The 17,013-nt window shown below is 36.1% G+C and overlaps 1 protein-coding gene across 1 annotated transcript; it reads left to right on the top strand.

Annotated features, from left to right (window-relative positions):
- Window positions 1-715: 715 nt before the first annotated feature.
- IDN2 (XH/XS domain-containing protein) lies at window positions 716-4,011 on the top strand. The gene is made up of 7 exons (XM_079026861.1): window positions 716-921; window positions 1,378-2,314; window positions 2,399-2,580; window positions 2,679-2,768; window positions 2,852-3,136; window positions 3,237-3,446; window positions 3,561-4,011. The coding sequence occupies exons 2-7, from the start codon at window positions 1,390-1,392 to the stop codon at window positions 3,795-3,797; spliced, it is 1,929 nt and encodes a 642-aa protein (XP_078882987.1). The 5' UTR covers window positions 716-921; window positions 1,378-1,389; the 3' UTR covers window positions 3,798-4,011.
- The last annotated feature ends 13,002 nt before the right edge of the window (window positions 4,012-17,013 follow it).

Here is a 17,013-nt window from a genome sequence, read left to right as displayed (position 1 = left end):
CTAGTTGAGATTCCATAGGTTTTTATAAATTTAAAACTAGTGGTATAAAAATAACACATCAATTTTTTTTAATAAAAAACTTACTCTATTTTTATGTATGTATCACTATAAATTCGAGTTTGTATACATTTCATCTTTACAAACAAAAACTCTATTTTCGTCTATTTTCAACATGTAACAACATATTTTAATAGTTTTAAAAGAAATAGCAAATAATTAGCATTTTTTCGAAATCAACCACTCAAATCGCATACGATTAGCCACATTTGCGATTTGGTACCTTCTAGCTGCAATTTGTAGTATCTGGTTGCGATATTGAACATAAAAAATAGGAGGAAATCATAGGTATAACAGAGGAAATCGTAGGTGGCTCTTAGCAACATGCTATTTCAAGAATTTAAGTAAAAAAAAAATTGAAAACTTTTATAGCTACTTATTTTTCTGGTTCACCCGTCGAAAATTGGACCAAATCGCAACCAAGTATACGAAATCGAAGCTAGAGGATACTAAATAAGAGGTGGACGTAATCACCCGAGATTTCAATGACTTTTTTCTGAATAAAAACTAATATATTAAATATTTTTTGAAACAGACTAGATTTGTAATTTTTTCATATTTTTATGAGTAACTATATAGTTTGTATTGATCTTTGTGACAGGTATATATTTATGATTTGTGATACGTACAGGGTCCTGTTGGAGTCTTGGAACTACAAATTCAATATACGCCAAATGGCACTTTAATTTTCACTTTTTCTGTATCTTTCCGTGGAATTTTGCTTTTCTCGTCAAACCAAGTCACAATCCCTCTTCAGTCACTTGCTGCTTCTTCTTCGCCAAACCCAAAACCCTAAATTCATTTTCTTATGATTCCATCACCTTGATTTACAAATTAATCTCCACTTCGTACGGTTGATTCGAGGTAAGCGCTGTCTATCTATCTATCTATCAATCTCGTTCGCTCGTTCTTGCTGCACACACCAACAAAGTGCAGGCTCGTACTCCAGCTCCTATGTCTCTACGTAGTTAGCAATTGCCTAGATTTTCCCTTTCCGTTATGTTGAGCTTGTGTTTATTTACCAAATTTATGATTTTTAGTAACATTCGAAATCGAATCGTTGAGTATGGTTTGCAATTGGATGTATAAATTAGGGGTTCGTGTTCTATCATCCTACATTCTACCATTTTCTTAAGAAAATTAGGGCTTTTACCTTTTTTATTCTCCGATTTGCAACTTTGTTCAAGTATTCACAAAAATGCTGTTTGTGTTTCCGAAATGTATTCTAGTTGAAATTAGGAGGGGCGCCACAAAGTACTCGCATTTCATTTCTAAAACGAACCAAATTGCCTGTCTTATAATTACTTTGTTTGTTGTTAGCCAACTTTCATAATGGAGGATTATATGGATCAAAGCTCTGGAGGAGATACTGATGGAAGTGATTCAGAGGTAGAGGAGTACGTGGATAAATCTTATGAAGAGCTACAAAGTGGAAAACACAAAGTCAGGTTATCTGATGAAACTTTCACTTGTCCCTATTGTCGTAACAAGAAAAAGCGTGATTATCAGTACAAAGATCTACTACAGCACGCTACAATGGTGGGAAAAAGCGATTCTCAAAAGAGAAACCCAAAAGACAAGGCAAATCATCTTGCACTAGTTAAGTTTCTTCAAAAAGATATATCTGGGAACTCTAACTCTGGCCCATCAAAACCTAAAGAGGAGACAGATAACCTTGCAGATCATGATGGTGATGAGCTGTTTGTATGGCCATGGAAGGGTATTGTGGTCAATCTCCCAACCGAGTTAAAAGACGGGAGATATGTAGGAAAAAGTGGGTCAAACATGAGAGACCATTTAACTGCAAGAGGTTTCAATCCTACACGAGTGCACCCTTTATGGAACTATCGTGGTCATTCTGGATCTGCAGTGGTTGAATTTAACAAAGGTTGGGATGGTTTTAAGAATGCCATGTCATTTGAGAAAGCTTATGAAGCTGATCATCGTGGTAAAAGGGATTGGAAGGTAAATGATGATCCAAAATCTGATATTTATGGTTGGGTTGCTCGTGCTGATGATTACAAAGCTCTTAATATAATTGGAGAGCATCTTCGCAAGATTGGTGATCTTAGGACTGTTTCTGATATCATGGCAGAAGAAGAACGAAAGGCAAATACTTTAGTGTCAACCTTGACAAGAGAAGTTGAGGTCAAAAAGAGAACCTTTGAAGAAATGGAGACTTTATATGTTGAGACAGAGAATTCACTTAGCAAAGTAATTGAAGAAAAAGATTTGCTTCATCAGTCTTATAATGATGGTTGTTGATGTTCTTTGAGTTGAGTTTATTTCTGTTGGTTTGTTTATAACATAAAGTTACTAACTTTATTATTGTATTGATCAGAGTTAAAGAAAATCCAGGCCAGTGCACATGATCATTTTAAAAAAATCTTTAATGATCATGAAAAGATTAAACTCCAGCTGGAAAACCAGAAGAAGGAACTCGAGCTCAGGGGTAATGAACTTGAGAAACGTGAAGTGGTAAATGAAAATGAAAGAAAAAAACTCACTGAAGAGATTGAAGAGGTGTGACATGACACTTTATAAGTTTTCAACCATCGTTTTATAAGCAGTAAACGTTAAACAAAACTAATAGTTATCTTTTTTTTCACCTCTTGTGCTAGAATGCTGTGAAAAATAGTTTGCTTCAGATGGCCTCTGATGAACAAAGGAAAGCCGATGAAAGTGTGATGAAACTTGCTGAAGATCAAAAGGTTTGATTTCAAGAAATTTGTTGTTAATTTAGAATATTTGATTGTTGAGTTGAGATAATGTGAGTGTGATTGTTAAATTTCAGAGGGAAAAGGAAGAACTCCATAAGAAAATTATTAATCTTGAGAAACAGCTAGATGCAAAGCAAGCTGTAGAGCTTGAGATAGAACGTTTAAAGGGACAATTAAATGTGATGAAACACATTGGAGATGTTGATTTGGAGGTGTTGAAGGAAGTGGAAGAGATACACAAGAACTTAAGGGATAAAGAAGAAGAGCTTGAACATATCCAAAGTTTGAATCAAACTCTTGTTGTTCAAGAACGCAAGAGAAATGATGAGTTGCAAGATGCCCGCAAAGAATTAATTGAAGTAACACACACACACACACAATCTTTTCTTTAAATTACACATTTATGAAAAAGTTTAAGTTCTTATATAAACATATTTTTTTGTGTATAATTAACTATAGGGATTGAAGGAGCTACCAAAAAGTGCACATATTGGGGTGAAGAGGATGGGGGAGCTTGAAAATAAACCTTTCTTGGATGCCATGAAGAGGAAGTATGGGGACATGGATGCTGAAGATAGGGCTTCAGAAATGTGTTCATTATGGGAAGAGTATCTCAGAGATCCAAATTGGCATCCTTTCAAGGTCATCACTGTCGATGAGCAATCACAGGTGGGTCATGGGTGTGGGTGTTAAAGTTAAAAGTTAAAAACATGATATATGATTAATTGAAAGTCTCTGATAAATGGTGTGACTGAAGTGAAAGTTTTTTGATGATTGTTGCAGAGATTGATTGATGAAAGTGATGATAAATTGAAAAGTTTGAAGAGAGATTTGGGTGAAGATGTGTATAAAGCTGTGACGACTGCTTTGACTGAGATTAATGATTATAATCCAAGTGGATCATATATTACAACCGAGTTATGGAATTTTGCTCAAGGAAGGAAAGCTCTTTTGCAGGAGGGAGCTTCTTATCTTCTGGACTTGTGGGATTCTGCTCAAAAACGCAGGCGAATCATGTGAGGGATTTGGATTTTGGATTTCTTCTAGTTTATGATATGGGATTCTGGTTCTTAATGGATCCAGATTCTTGGTAGGTGATTGATTATAAGACTTTCCTTTATGATAAGACTCTCCAACAAATGTATTCAGACTTAGGCTGTGCTAATAATTGTTGGTTATTGAGAATATTTGTGGCGGAAAGACTTGAGTATAACTCTAATTTGTTACCCCTAAAGGATCTTATTAACACACTTTAATTTACAAATTAATTAATAAGTGAAATATATTGTAAAAATATGAATGTTATATATATATATACATACAAATAATAACAAGCGTTAATGAAAATTAAGGTTTCTACCTAAGTTATGAGAGTTTATGTGTAATAAGTTTTGAAATAAAAAAATATATATATTTAAAAAATGTTAATACCAAGGAAACATTATTAAAATTGGACAAAATGCAAAAGGAGTTTTGATTTTTATAACCTTAAAAGTCTTAATCTTTGCAACTTCGTGCTTACCAAGATTTTGATCGATCTATGGTTGTGTTATACGAGAATAATCTACGGTTGTGTTATACGAGAATACTGCTACGTTGAAGATGTTAAAATCATTGATATCAGGAGTTTCTTCTAGAAAAAGAAAAGAAAAAAAGCCTACATATCACATAAGCATAAGCAGAGCCGACTTGAGCTTTGATTGGTTGTGAGTCGCAGCAGGTGAGGATTCGAACCTAAGTGGGGAAGAACCAACCATTAAGGTAAAGGTGCGAAAGACAACTTGACTTCGTATTCGACAACAAGATCCAAGATGAGTTGTAGCACAAGAAGCTAAGAGCTAATTATTAGCTTCAAGTTTTTGTTATGTAGATGATAAAATGGGTATTTTGGTTGGAAAGTAAGAAAAAAACACTGTGAGAAAACTTGAAACCCTTACCTATGGGTAAATGGGATGATCTTATCATAAATCTTATCATAAAGTGTCTCAGGATCGTGTAGAACCACAATGTGTTTTGAGTTATCATTGACCAAATGATGAAAGTATGCCTTTTTGGGCATCATATATGTGGAAAACAAATTGGTCCATATAGAATGTTTTCGTAGACTAGATATCATGAATAAATAAAGCTTTTAATTATTCTCAGATATCTTGAGATATCTTGAGAGTAATAGTGATAATACGAAACTGTTGTGATCGACAAAGTCGAAGACTAACGGGGACACAAAATGGTAATGTTTGTGAACTTTGTTATATAATCCTTGAGTAAATTACACGAATGGTCCCTATGGTTTAGGGTAATATGTACGTTTGGTCCCTAACTTTTTTTTTTTAACTTTAAAGGTCCTACTGTTTGTTTTTCTTACGCGTTTGGTCCATGTTTTACATAAAAAGACTATTTTGCCCTTGATTTTTTAATTTATTTAAATAAACACACCCCAACTCCATCCACTCACCTTACTTTACATACCTCACTATTTTTTCCTATTTAAATAATAGTCTTTTTAGGTAAGACATGGACAAAACGTGTAATAAAAACAAACAGTAGGGACCAAGTGTATAGTAAAAACAAACAGTAGAGACCTTCCGAGTTAAAAAAATAAGTTAGGATTAAATGCGCAAACTAACCCAAACCATAGGGACCATTCGTGTAATTTACTCTTAATCTTTAGTAATTAGGAAGATGGTTGTGTGGGTAATTTTGCGTAATAAGGACATTTAGTTATAGTGAAACTTAATCAACAAAGTTGATGTTTCGATGATAAAACCAGGTCAACAAGTTGATAAGCTGTCATAAAAGAACATAGAATATTGTGTTATCAACTAAGTTATAGTTCGGTTTATGAAAGACCCCATTTGCTATTTTGTTATTCCACCTACTGTTTTGTTATGACATTTAAATGTTATTTCATTCAAAATGTCGAATCAACCCACATATCATACCACATAATAAAACTATATCACTATACATTTTATAAACTAAAAAAACGGAGAAAAAAACCGAAAACCATAGATGAGGTATGACATCTATGGTATACAAAGTTATTTTTTTTAATTTTTATTAAATTTCACGTATTTATATGTAATAAGTGTAATAATAATGGATATCAATTTCAATAATGAAGATTTTTTTTTTCTAATTTTAAAATTCTTAAATTGAAAGAGAATTAATTAATTAATGCACAATTTCGATTGTATTTATTTCGAAATTTTATTTTAAAATTACTTAATGTTTGATAGTTTGTTTTGTTTACTTCTTTTTGTAGTTTATTTTAGCATATTTCATTCATAATTTAGATAATTTCCATGCATATTTTCCTTTTTGTTATTTTATGACTATTTCGGGTACTTTCGAATCTTGTGAGCATGATTGCAGGTTTTCGGGTCTAGCGGAGCGGGAGTGTTCGGGACGTATGGAAAGCGATGGGATTTGGTAGAAAAAAAGGATGTTAGGCTTGGTGGTTGTGAAGATGATGCATGGAGCGAGCTTGATGATTATTTGAAGGCTTGGAGAGAAATAAACTTTAAATTTGCAAGATGCGGGAGTTTATTCAACCGTGCATAGATTGTTAATCGGGTGAGTGCACGAGCTTTGGAGGATTTGGAGAGGTCAAATTGTGTTTAAAATGAAGAAAAACTTGAAGAAAATGGGCTAGGAGGTGATTGGACTCGATCTGGGCTAGTGGGATATCCTTTGGAGGCCCAAAAACTCAAAGAAGCCCATGTCAGGCACCACCCGCGCAGCAGCACGCGGGTCGTGCAACCCCCTGCAGGGGCAATTCCGGAAATTTTTGTTTTGAGCTATATGAGGAAGTTTGGTGTGCCACTTTTATATACTCTTGGACACCCGATTTTTGGAGATTCTCTCTGGAGTTTTGAAGACTTTTGAAGGCCAAGAACACTTGAAGAACATCATCTTTTTACATCTTGATTCTTGTTTAATGTTTGGTACAATCTCCTCTAACTTTGTTTCTTTTAGTTTAGTCATGCTTGGCTAAACTAATCTTGGTTGACTTTTTATTGAATCCTTTGAACTTTTGTTAAATGTTGAAGAATCCATGAACTTGTTCTTAAATCTTTATGAAAATGTTTTGTGTTTTATCATATTATCACTACTAGTATGTTTTTATTCATTAGTTTAAATGTGTTTGTAGTGATTAGCTGGCTAATTTCTGGATTAAGTAAATGATCCTCAAATTAGCAAGCAACAAATGATTTTTGTGTTGTTTTTGCTTCACACAATCTTAAAAACATTTCCTCCAACATGGAGGTGAAAGCATTTGACCCCTCTTGGATTTGGTGACTTTTTGGTTCTTAATGCTAGTTGACTTTCACTAATTACATGTTATTTGGAATTAGTGACTTTGACTAAGGAAATTGTTATGAGCTTCTCTATCCATTTCAACAATTAAGAAAAGTCTAGGTAATCTCAAGCTCCTTGGATTACTATAGCCAAATTAAGGATTTAAATCAAAGTATTGCACCATTGGATTCTAATGATATGTTCATCAAAAGTCAAAGTGAGGAAACTTTAAGTCAACCATCTCTCCTTTATTGATTTTACACCAAACCCTTATTTTTGTTGAAGTTGTCTATTTAAATCATAGTTAATTCTAGTTTGTTTCAAGTATTTGAAAACACCAAAACCCCCCACTTTATTTTTATTGTTATTTTACAAGTATTTTTACAAAAAGATTTTTCATAGAGTTATAAATTGAACCAATCTCCGTGGATTCGACCCCTTTACCACTATACACTATTTCAGTGTGTAATATTTAGGGTTATTATTTTGTTGGCCTCGACAACCACCAAATTTTTGGCGTCGTTGCCGGGGATTGGTTTTGATTTAATCAGTTTGTTTCTCTATGCCTACATCTCATTGTGCAGGTACTCTAATTTAAAACCCCGAAATTAAAAAAAAAGTATGATTTGGAAATGAACAATCCTTGCACCGAAGACCAACTTTCTGAGGTAGCTCAGTTAGTTATGATGACTGAAAGTGACCAAAGTATGCAACCCACACCTCTTCTTTGCGATTTTTGTGCCCAAAATGGACATCATTCCGACACGTGTCCATATTTACAAGGAGAATGGGAAGAAGTGCAAGATAAGGGAAGCTACTACCGATCAAACCAACGGAGTTATGATCAGCCTCAACATGATCAATGGTGGGACAACAACCAAGTTTGGGAAAATAACCATTACCAAAACCCACACCAAACATGGGGAAATAACCAATACCAACCAACTCCACTGTTCCAAGAACCCTATCCTTACCCTCCTCAACAAACTGAAACGTCAAGCATGTCCTTAGAGGAAATTGTGAAAAGCATTGCCACTTCTACCCAAATTTTCTAGGAAACAACTCAAGCTAGCCTCAAAAGATTAGATCAACAAATAACACAAATTGCTCAATCAATTAGTATAATGGAAGCTCAAGACAAACTACCATCCGAAGAGAGCCCATCGCATAGCGCATGTTTCATTCCTTTGAAAGATGAAAATTTTTTTGATGGCCCAAGAGTGTTATATGAAGAAGATGAAGAAGTAGAAGTGGAAGAAGTTGTCAAATAGGAAGAAGAAATTGAGAATGTTGTCAGTGAAACTGTAAAGGAAGTAATAGGGGTTAACGAAAGTGAGATTAAGCCATCCACTACGAATGAGATACTAAATCTAGTGGTAGAACAACCACAAGACTCATAAACGATAAATTTGTCGGGCTCTTCAAAGGTTACGTATCCCAAGAAAGAAGACGCCCAAACGGTCACCTACTCAATAACCATGTCAAAAAGGGAAGAGTTGGTCATCCTCATGAACAAGTACAAGAAAGAATATGGTTGGATGATTGCTTTTATCAAAGGTCTAAGTCCGGTGTGGTTCTCCCGTAAAAAGAAAGTCAAATACAAGAAAAGAGTCTCAATGGAGGTATGGAAATTGTAACGACCCAAAAAAATCACAACTAAAAATTTCTTTTAAAACATTACTAAAACTAGATTTATAAAAACGTATCATAAGTTAAACATAACTTTCGAGTATTAAATTCAAAACATAATATCATTATCAGAGTCAAACATTCCCAGGCTAACTGACTACGGTGTGTGCTCTGCAATCTTCCCAAGCTCCTCTTTTGAAAACCGAGTACCTGAAACCAAAAATGAAAACCGTAAGCACGAAGCTTAGTGAGCTCTCCCAATCTACCACATACCACACAATAACATATAAATCACATACTGGGCCTTGCCCACTGCATCGGACCGAAGTCCGGACTAACTGGGGCCTTGCCCCCTACATCGGACCGAAGTCCGAAGCTGACATCGGACCGAAGTCCGAAGCTGACTGGGACCTTGTCCCCTACATCGAACCGACGTCCGAAGCTGACATTGAACCGAAGTCCGAAGCTGACTGGGACCTTGTCCCCTACATCGAACCGAAGTCCGAAGCTGACATCGGACCGAAATCCGAAACTGACTAGGACCTTGTCCCCTACATCGGACCGAAGTCCGAAGTTGACTGAACATATCATAAACATATCAACTAGCATAAACACATAAATCCTGACTGAGCCACGAAGGCATTAAACATACTAACTACTACATCGGATCGAAATCCGAAGCTGACTGGGACCTTGTCCCCTACATCGGACTGAAATCCGAAGTTGATTGAACATCACATAAACATATCAACTGGCATAAACACATATATCCTGTCTGAGCCACGAAGGCATCAAACATACTAACTACTACATCGGATCGAGGTTCGAAGCTTACTGCTAGCTAAACGGGCCGGCATTGTGGCCTTAGACCCGTTCCTACTGAAGGGAAACTCACCTGAACTGCTGAGCTCTGCTGATAAACCTCTGGCTGCTACTCGACAATCCCCTGAACCACTGCTCCTCTAGCTCTCCGAGCTATCAATATACATATAACACTTAGTCTGACAGTCAACTAAGTCAACTCTGGTCAAAGTCAACCTTCCAGGTCAACCCTACTCGCCGAGTCCTCCTAATGACTCGCCGAGTTCATAAGCTCAGGGTCTTTCTATTCGCGACTCGACTCGCCGAGTCATTCTATGACTCGCCGAGTCCAACTAGTTCCAAGTCCTGTCCTGTCCAACTCGCTGAGTCGCCACCCGACTCACTGTTTCGAGTCTCAACTCGAAGGGTTTGAGGTTTCGCGACCTGACTCGCCGAGTCCACTAATAGACTCGCCGAGTTCAAAGCAATCTTCAACCAACTCGTCGAGTTGTTCTTCCAACTCGCCGAGTTGATGCCTAACTTCATTCGACTCGACGAGCTGTTCATCCCACTCGCCGAGTTCCTCCTCATCTTCAAGATACTCGCCGAGTCCCCTCGAAGGACTCGCCGAGTCTATTCAGTCCTTAATCCATGCAGTGGCTTTTCGAGCCAAGCAGGGCTTCCAACTCATAGATCCATACTTCTAAGGCCTATCCCCCACGTAAAGTGGCAAACTTTACGTGTAGATCAAGAGATCTATGCTTAAAACACATTCAAACTAGGGTTTATGACAACATACTTCTTCAACATACCAAGGGCTGATACTTTAGGGAATTCTAGACCAAAACAAACATGGATCTGAGGTAGCAACCTCAGATCTGGACCTCTAACTCGAAATGGTTACTTATCATGCCAAAATGCCCAAAACTCGCACATAAGAATAGATCTAGGTGCAAAGGGATTCCAAGCAACAGCTTATTACCTCCAATTGGTCTGAAATGTCTTCTCAATCCCGGATCTATAGTCCCTTCTTGCACCTCTAAAGCCTTTCTTCCTTTTCCAAGCTATAGTGCACTCTTTAAGGCAAGATCTAGCTCTAAAACGGGTATGGCGGCTGGGGTTTGATGTTCTGGGGGGGGGGGGGGGTAGAGGGGCTGCAAAGGAACCCTAGGAAGGAGAATGAGACGCTTAAATAGGCTCCAAGTCCCGGATTTAGGGTTTTCCTCGATCAGACGCAACTCGTCGAGTCTCCTTGGCCGACTCGCCGAGTCGGTCGCTTACACCTCGACCCGGATCCCGCTCGGACTCGCCGAGTCTCCCCTTAAAAAATTGAGGTCTTCTTTCTTTTCTTGACTTTCTAAACTTTGGGGTGTTACAGAAATTAAAAAATGTAGACACGGGGCAAATTTGCAAGGTTAATGGACATCGATTGAAGCCATTTAATGAGGGTTTTGATTCAAATGTCCAAGATGTCGTCCATTTTGATGCCCCAAAGTGTTAAAGTGAAGTTTGGAGGCGTCTTGCCAAAGACATTAAAGAAGGGCATTTTTGGAAAGCATTGTGCTTTCGTGTTTTTAATTTGAATAAATGAGTTTTGAAGATGTTTTTGGGATTCAAAAGAGTTGTTTTTGAAGAAATCAAGAGTTTATAGGTGTTTGGGGCCTTCCAAAGCAAGAACAGGTGAAAAACGAAGAAAAATGAAGCAAAAATGAAGATCAGGATCAGCGAGTTGCGCGGCCCGCATGCTGTTGCGCGGCCAGGTGTGATGAAGCGACATTGGCCTAAGACTTAACTGCAAGGTCTGCGCGACCCGCGCACTGTGCTGGGCAATTTGGGTTATTTTTTGCTATTATTTGACCAGGTGTTGACCAAAGGTTTTAATGAGTTGACCTTTTGACTTTTGTTGACCAACATTGACCATAATTGACCCTTGTTGACCCATAGATTAAAATGTTCAGCTTCCCTTCTTCTTCAGTTAATCATCTTGACCTCCCACTCCATTCCTCTCAAGAACATAACCTTCCAATACCCACCTCGCCGAAAAAATCAAGATTGTCGGAGTTCTATCGGTCGGAATTTCATGAAACCACCGCCACATACACTTTCTGCCTCCCGACCCTCCGATTTAGGTCCTTTCCGCCCTTTCCTCAAGCATTGAGGACAATGCTTGTTCTTAAGTTTGGGGGTGGGGCATTTCCCTTATCTTTTACTTTTTCATGCATTTTTAACTAGGTTGCATAACATTTTAGTTTTAAGCTAATTTTCATTCATTTTTTTATTTATATAAAATTCCAAAAAGATTTTATTTTCTTCTTTTTCACCTTTTATATTTTTGCATAACATTTAACTTAGGGCATTAACATTCATGCATTTTTGTTGTCTGTTTATTCTCACCCCCTTGGATGCCATGGAACGGGTTCATAGTTATTGTATCATTATTGGTCCAGGATCTTGTTGTTATCTCACCCATCGAACCGGGACCACTAGCTGCAGTTTGGGACTTCATACTTGAGATCAGATGTTGGAAGCTTAAAGGGGTAAGTGATCATGGACAGGTAGTTTCATGAAGAATTAAGCATGCAATACTAACAACTGTAGGATATACTATAGCAATAGATGTTTTTAGCCTTGCGGTCAGTACCGCCGAGAGGATCACACTTGATCGCGTTTGAACCGTTAGGATGAAGCACTGGTGCTTGTCCCCGAGTAGAATCCATATCCGGTCTCTTTACATCACCATATCTTTTTTGCGATTTTTTTAGGATTTTAGAGAAGTCTTTTAGTCCGCATGTGGACATTTTCATTATTTTTGAAAAAAAAATCACAAGTTTGAAGAGGAGCTTACATTACATCTTTATGCTCCACATATGGTCATTTTCTCGCTGAGACCATTCAGATTATATTACTACTCTTTCGGTTCCATTTACACACTTTAGGAACCAAATTTTGAGTCAAAGGGTTTTCTTGTTAAAAATTTCGATTGTTAATATATTACCTTCAAGTATGATAGCACACAAAAAAAAACAAAAAAAATGAAAAAAAAGCAAAAACAAAAAGGGCAGCCAAATTCCCAGTTGCAGAAATCTGAGAACGGTGACCGGTTCAATTATTGAATAAAATTTTCCAACATTTTGGTCACCCGGCGTTTGATATTCATTTGTATAGGTTTGTTTTATTGTATATAGATCGAGTTTTTTTTTTCGCAAATTGGTGATGTTAGGGGGACTATCGAGTCGGATGCTGCGGGAGGTTTGGGTCAACGCTAAGTGAACTGATTCCTACAACGGTGCCCGAGCGATTAAACCTAGTTACACATGAGAGAAACCGGCAAACGTGAGATCAGAGTGTACATTTAAAGAAGAGCTCCACCCGAGCCCATCCAACTGCTTTCTCCCTACTACAGATGTTCTTTATTGTATGCATGTTCCATTAAGGCTGCGACTGCTCATCCCTCCTTACTCGCCTAAAGGAGTTGTCCTGGCTGTCGTTTATGGTCTCATTGTCATCGGACGAAAAAGTTGTGAGATAATAGCAAGATTAATTCTGACCATGTTGACTAACGGTGATCAGGTTCCGTGGTTCTATCCATTCTTTTTATTTTCTTAGGATAGTTCATCCCGAGTTCATTTTAGTCTTGTCTTACTTGAGGACAAGTAAGGTTTAATGTTACACTTATATATATATATATATATATATATATATATATATATATATATATATATATATATATATATATATTTTAAAATTTACTTATGTATAATAGACGAGTCTAAGGATTGCTATAAAAATAAATATGGATCACTAATCTTAATTAATCTTGTGGATAAGATCAATTGATTAGTTAATACGTGGAGAAGGGGCAAAAACTTAATCATAAGGGACCATTTCTTAAAAAGAAGACTAAAGGGGAAGCATTTCCACACCATTTGGAGGCTTAATGGCACGGGATAGTTCAAGATCATTTTCAACATGCCATACAACTAAACAAGGAGCAAACTTTGATTTGAGACACCACTGTCGTTAACCTTGTAGCCCATGCTCTTGGTGATTGAACAACTCGAGAACAAGATCCACATCCATCAAAGTTGCATCCATGATAAGAACACAGTAGATGTCAACTTTGATTTGAGACACCATTTTTGGATTTACGGGTAGTTGTCAAAGATAGTGGTAGTTGGCGGAGATGGTGGTTGTCGGCAGTGTGGAAGCTTTGTCCGTGGTTTTCTAATTAATAAATTAAATTCCACATGGACTTCAGCGCCACCTGGATAAATTTGGTCAAAATTTGCCTACATGACATGTTGGTGATTTTATATCATCAATATTATTTAAGTGTAATAGGATTAAATTTGTTGACTAAAATTGATTTTGTTGAATATTGAAGAAGTTAGGATGGTGTAGGAGTGCATATTTGTTCAAGTTTTTCAAGATTCAAAACTACATTGTTATTTAAGGGCGAAGCCCTTAAACGAACGGGGGTCCGAGGCAGCGCCCCTGGCTGGGATCGAGTTTATTTGGACTATGTTGCTATATTAAAAAATGCATCAAAAATACAATTTTAGAAAGTTGACCATTTTTTCCCTGAGATCTGTTTAATGATAGGTTTGGTAGTTTTATGACAGTTTGTAATTGTCTATTGACAGTGTTCAGACATGAATGATATATCCGTTTTTTGGTCATTTTTTGGTACATCTTGAAGAACATTTTCACATACATTCTCAGATTTCATTCTTAGATTTCTACGGCTATTGGTTATCTAATGTATGCCATGGTTAGTACTAGGCCTGGTATAGCATATGTTGTGGGAAGGCTTAGTAGATATACTAGTAATCCTAGTTCACATCATTGGCAAGTTGTGAGTAGAGTATTCAAGTACTTGAAAGGGACCATGAATTATGGTTTAACTTATAATGGATATCCTTATGTTTTGAAAGGTTATTCAGATGCCAACTGGATTAACAACTTAGAGGATCACTCCTCTACAAGTGGTTGGGTGTTTCTTCTTGGAGGAGGTGCCATTTATTGGGCATCTAAGAAACAAACTTGTATTACTAACTCAACCATGGAGTATGAGTTTGTTGCGTTGTATGCTGCTGGTAAAGAAGCTGAGTGGTTAAGGAATTTGATTTATGAAATTCCATTAGGGCCCAAACCGATATCTACCATTTCTATCAGATGTGATAGTGTTGCAACCTTGGCTAATGCTTATAGTCAAGTGTAAAATGGAAAGTCTATATATTTAGGTGTTAGACATAGCATGATTCGTGAGCTCATCATGACTGGTGTGATATTTGTGGAGTTGGTAATAACTCAGTTGAATTTAGACGATCATTTAACCAAAGGGTTAGCAAGAGATCTTGTGCACAAGGCGGCTATAGGGATGAGTTTAAAGTCCACTAAAATCTTTTATATTAAGATACCCAATTCCCATCTAATGCAATACTAGATGTTGAATTCAATGTGGAAAGCTTGATATTTAAAGATTGGAACACATTTTTATGATCATCCCAAGGTATGTGTTCAGTACTGCAAGTTAAGGAGGTTGAAAATTTATTTCTTAATAGTTCTTTAAAAATTGCAATTGCCGGTGCAAGAATAAAAGAACTACCTATATAAGCATGAAGTTTAGCTGCTTCAAGAAGTTGGGACTTGGATTTGATATGCTTATTGAAGGATTGGACACAAGCTAGTAAAATATAGAGTAAAGTTAGAAATTATGAGAATGTAAACTAGCGTGTGTATTATCTTCATGTATCACTTTGAATAGAAAAGGGTTCAATCCTTTGTGACACCCTGATATTCGAATATTTGGATTGAGTAATATACTAATATGAAATTCAATCGTCACGACATTTCATTTATGCATCAGTTTGTTGTTCTTTATGTTTTGTTTTAAGTTTAATCAGGAGCACACTTAAATGGGGGAGGTTTGTTGGTGATTTTATATCATCAATATTATTTAGGTGTAATAGGATTAAATTTGTTGACCAAAATTGATTTTGTTGAATATTGAACAAGTTAGAATGGTGTAGGAGTGCACACTTATTCAAGTTTTTCAAAATTCAAAGTACATTGTTATTTAAGGACGAATCCCCTAAACGAACAGGGGTCCGGGGGCAGCGCCCCTGGTGGGGTCCAAGGGGCAGAGCCCCTGGCTGGGATCGACAATTTTCAGACAGGAATGATATATCCGTTTTTTGGTCATTTTTCTGGTACATCTTGAAGAACATTTTCACATACATTCTTAGATTTCATTATCTGAATTTGATCCAATTGAGCGTTCGATCTGTACCATCGAAATACTTCAATCTGATAGTGAATCACGACTTTCAGAGAATCTAAGCAATCTATTTATCCCCTATTTTCTAACATGACATGGCATGTTTAGGCAGTTACCTATTGAACATGATATATAATGTTGTACTGGCTAAATGGTGACAAAACTCATAGTTTAAGAACTTAATTAGCACAATTAAAGCTTTAGTGGCCAAATTGTGACAATTTTGAGACTTTCATGGTAAAAGAAAAACTAAAACTCCAAAGCAAAACGTCATAAGACCCAAAAGGAAAAAAAAACGACGAAAACTTGTTCAAGATCATTATACAACAATGTATTTGTAAAGATTATTTAAACCATTATTTAATATATTTTAACAATTAAAAACAACCCTATTTAACACTTATTTTATCGGTATGCTTACAAATTGTTTATCTATACTAAGTAATATTTTATTGTAAATTCTATTTGAATTTTCATATTAAGATGTTTATTATGTTTTGACGAGTTAACATACTTCAGTTAATATATACAAAATAAAAACGTCTGTATATTTTTCTAGAAACCTATATTGTTCGTGTAAAATAATATGATTAGAAAATACAATGTCTTTTTTAAAAGTGACAAATTACATGAGACTATTTTATAAATATTGAAAATAGACTGGAACAATTTTGTTAATTCATTTTTTTTAAAGGGTTAATCTATTTAAGTGAGTTTTGGTCAGTGTTTATAAGATAAAATTTTGTGGAAATATATGAGTAGAGTAATACAATAATTATAGACGTTAAAATGATTATTTTCAAATACAAATCATTATGACAAATGAATAACATTTTAACAAACTAATGTGACAAAAATGAAAATGTAATAAAATCTTATACCTAGTATGTAATTTACGAGTTAATTTACAATTGTACCCTTGATGCGTTTCGGGTTTAAAAACCCTACATCGCTTTCTCTTCTACACAAATGCACGCCTCTTGAGTCTTTGACAAGGCGATGAAAGAATTTAGAACACACATCGGAGATGGATTTATTTCTAAAAACCCTCCAATCAGCCGGCGCCATAATCACTTCTCTCATAATTTCTAGAATCTTTTTTTGTTTACCTAATTGCATTTGTTCTGTTAAAATTGTAGATAGAGATGGATTTACTTAAAATCCCGTTTCTCTTTTTACAAACAACAATGCTTAAATCGAAAGCCTGATTTCTTAATCTGTTGA

Source organism: Lactuca serriola, chromosome 2 (assembly GCF_051521515.1).
Source record: "Lactuca serriola cultivar US96UC23 chromosome 2, Lser_US96UC23_V15, whole genome shotgun sequence".
NCBI lineage: Eukaryota > Viridiplantae > Streptophyta > Magnoliopsida > Asterales > Asteraceae > Lactuca > Lactuca serriola.
The sequence above is the reverse complement of the archived record's forward strand: the minus strand, read 5'-3'. Positions and strand labels throughout refer to the sequence as shown.

Bases quoted from the DNA above. Each gene is read 5' to 3' on its own strand.
- IDN2 (XM_079026861.1), top strand. From the start codon at position 1,390: ATGGAGGATTATATGGATCAAAGCTCTGGAGGAGATACTGATGGAAGT. The intron at 3,137-3,236 runs GTAACACACACA...AATTAACTATAG, and splicing joins CCCGCAAAGAATTAATTGAA to GGATTGAAGGAGCTACCAAA. The intron at 3,447-3,560 runs GTGGGTCATGGG...TGATTGTTGCAG, and splicing joins CTGTCGATGAGCAATCACAG to AGATTGATTGATGAAAGTGA.